This window comes from Gymnodraco acuticeps, unplaced genomic scaffold (genome assembly GCF_902827175.1).
Source record: "Gymnodraco acuticeps unplaced genomic scaffold, fGymAcu1.1, whole genome shotgun sequence".
NCBI lineage: Eukaryota > Metazoa > Chordata > Actinopteri > Perciformes > Bathydraconidae > Gymnodraco > Gymnodraco acuticeps.
In genome coordinates this window covers 1,123,915-1,126,694 of record NW_022992193.1, presented here as the reverse complement: position 1 = coordinate 1,126,694, position 2,780 = coordinate 1,123,915, and the positions used below count along the sequence as shown (strand labels likewise).

The 2,780-nt window shown below is 40.4% G+C and overlaps 1 protein-coding gene across 29 annotated transcripts in view; it reads right to left on the bottom strand.

Annotated features, from left to right (window-relative positions):
* Nucleotides 1-465: 465 nt before the first annotated feature.
* Nucleotides 466-2,780, bottom strand: part of abi2b (abl-interactor 2b) — a 17,954-nt gene continuing 15,639 nt past the window's right edge. For all 29 annotated transcript variants that reach the window (XM_034205357.1, XM_034205363.1, XM_034205365.1 and 26 more), the window contains one exon: nt 466-2,412. In XM_034205357.1, coding sequence (XP_034061248.1) covers nt 2,237-2,412 — 176 coding nt within the window. In that variant the 3' untranslated portion in view covers nt 466-2,236. The remainder of the gene's footprint in view (nt 2,413-2,780) is intronic.

Sequence of the window (2,780 nt, the reverse complement as noted above, 5' to 3'; positions counted from 1 at the left end):
AAAACTTATAGCTGTCTTTGGCTCTTTTCTTGCTGTAAGAAATGCAAATGTCCCCTCTGTGGGACGAATAAAGGCATTCTAATTCAGATTTTCCGACTGGGGGTTTGTTGAAAGTGACGTTTGATTGCATGTTAGAAAAATGGCACAATAATTGTCCAAAAAATATGAGAGCATTGCCAAACAAGGAAAAGGAAACAATGTAGCACTGAATGTTCCTAGAGAACAGTTGGAAGTTCAACATTAAAGGAACAGTGGCTCCAATATGCTCAAAACCATATCAATGTGACACAGGAATTTTGGGAATTCTGTTCTGTGGAGCGATGGAACATACTGGAACTTTTCGGGCTTATGGATGGTGGAAGAAGAATGAATCACATGATGAAAACACAATTCACGTGGAGTAATGTTGCCAAAAAGCCAGACCTTCTGATAAATAAAAACAAGAAACAAGCATTACTACAACAATAAATCTTAATAACTTTATTGTCTTTGTTCTCATGATTTTACAAATATGATACTTCTGCAATTCAACTTTTTAACTGTGCAACACAATGGCATTATGGACTGTTAAACCGGACATCCCGGGGGGGACGCCTGTGACTCCAGGGGGGCTGTGAATCCTGCAGACCCACCGCACCTTGTTATTTTTTTTATTTCAATGTCTTTTTTTTTTTAGTGTCAGCCTGGGAGTGTTATGGAAGTCAATCCGTAGTGTTACATTAGATCTGTCCGCAGGATTCACTAGCAGCTTTAAAAACAGGATTTTTCACCACTGTCAGGGAGGAGGAAGTCTCGTCCCTCCCTCCCACAGTCTCTTTGGATGAGGCTGGTGTTTCCGGGTCAGAGATGCTTGTCTTTTTAAACAACGGGTGATCTCGCCACGTAGGTTTTTGGGACACCAGTACAGATACAATGGCATGCAAGACTCACATACAGACCCACTTGTTATTATTTGTTGTTTTTTTTTTAATAGAAAATAAAGATTCTGACATAAGTACAAGCACTGAGCCCTCGCAAACACCCAACTTTACGGCGGACGCCTAAACTGACGGCGTTAAGGGGGGCTTAAAACCATTTCAACACAACAGCTGGCATCTTTTCATATTCAATAAGTCCTGTTTTTGAGGACGTAATACATCTCACATATATATTATTTCTTCTTCTATACCTTTTCACTACAAATGTATGTGCTTTTTGATTTAAAACAACTCGGGGGAAGAGAAAATAAGATTTGTAGTACCACCCCACTCCGGCCAATTTATTGCGAATGAAGTGATGGACAGCAACACGCACTTCAATATGGCACAAGCATCTTGGAAATGACCCTAAATGCATCGTGGGTGAAATATCAAAAAACCAAACCACACCTAAAAATATTAAGACATTAATCCGAGCAGAAAATAAAAGATTTTTTTTTTCTCCTCGTGGAAACATGCAGTCTGCCGCTCTGCAAGCAAAGTCTGGACCCCGGTTAAAAACGGCAAAAAAACAAAATGGCTTCCTCTCAAATGCACATCGTCCGTCGCTGAAACGAAACCACGCTGTCATTCGACGCAGAATATCACATTTTCTAATTAGGGTTTTTTAAAAAAAGGGTTTAAAGCACTCTTGGGGCTTCCTCTCAGACGTCTTTTTTTCCCCACTTTAAATCTTAAGACATGTGATGTGCTTTTTCCTAGTAGATGTCAGCTTTGGCACGCTCTCCGCAAGAGGTACCTCAACATTTAGTCAAGTACGGAATCTACAGTTCTCCCCCCCCCACCGAGGATATCGTTGTTGCATTATACCTACATATAGAGTATAGTTCCTAAAGATGTCTCTGGAGTGTTAAGGAGAACTAAATCTACACATGAAGGCATTCTCCTCCAGCCTTTAGTCCCTCTCTACCTGTATAACCCACTACAAAAACCAAATAAATATACTTTAAAATAAGGGCAAAATGGTAAAACGAAGCAAAATCAATGTAGTGAGTGGCCTCGTAATGTAACGCAAAACTCTCGGAATACAATACGGCTTATTTAGTCAAACAAAAGAAAGGGAATATCTAGAGTAGTGGTTGTTTTACAATGGCGCCTATGAAGAAGGACTGTCAGTTCGCCCTTCTTCGTTTTCCTCTTCTCGTCCGGAGGTCATCATGCTCTGTCTGTTCAAAGTCTTTGACCTTTAACCCACGTCTCCCCTCCCTCTTCTCATCCACCCGCTCCGCTCCTCCCGTCTCGACAGAGGGGGGGATTGTTCAGTCGGCGTAGTGCATGATGGACTCCACGTAGTTTCCGGGGAAGAGGCCCGTGGTGCCGTTCATCACGCCCTCGTACCAGCCGTCGTCGTTCTTCTTGATCACGTAGATGATGGAGCCCTCCTGGAACGACAGCTCGTCCTCTTTGTCCCGGGCGTAGTCGTAGATGGCCACCACTGCAGGGGAAAATAATATTAAAACATCATGATTTAGGTATAAATGTGAGACAAATGCATGTTTCTCTACCTTCCAACTTAAAAATCTTCACTTTTATAAAGCCGCTTCCTCATGTTTTACCATGGCGGTGTTCACATTTCATGACATGATTACCAGTATTTAATATGTTAGCCTACATCTGACACTTTGTTACACTGCTACAGACAGTCTTGCACTAATGCATTATTGTTGTGCTTTTATATATTTATATATATATATATATATATATATATATATATACACACACATATATATACACATATATATATATATATACACACACACATATATATATATATATATATATACACACATAATATACACACAT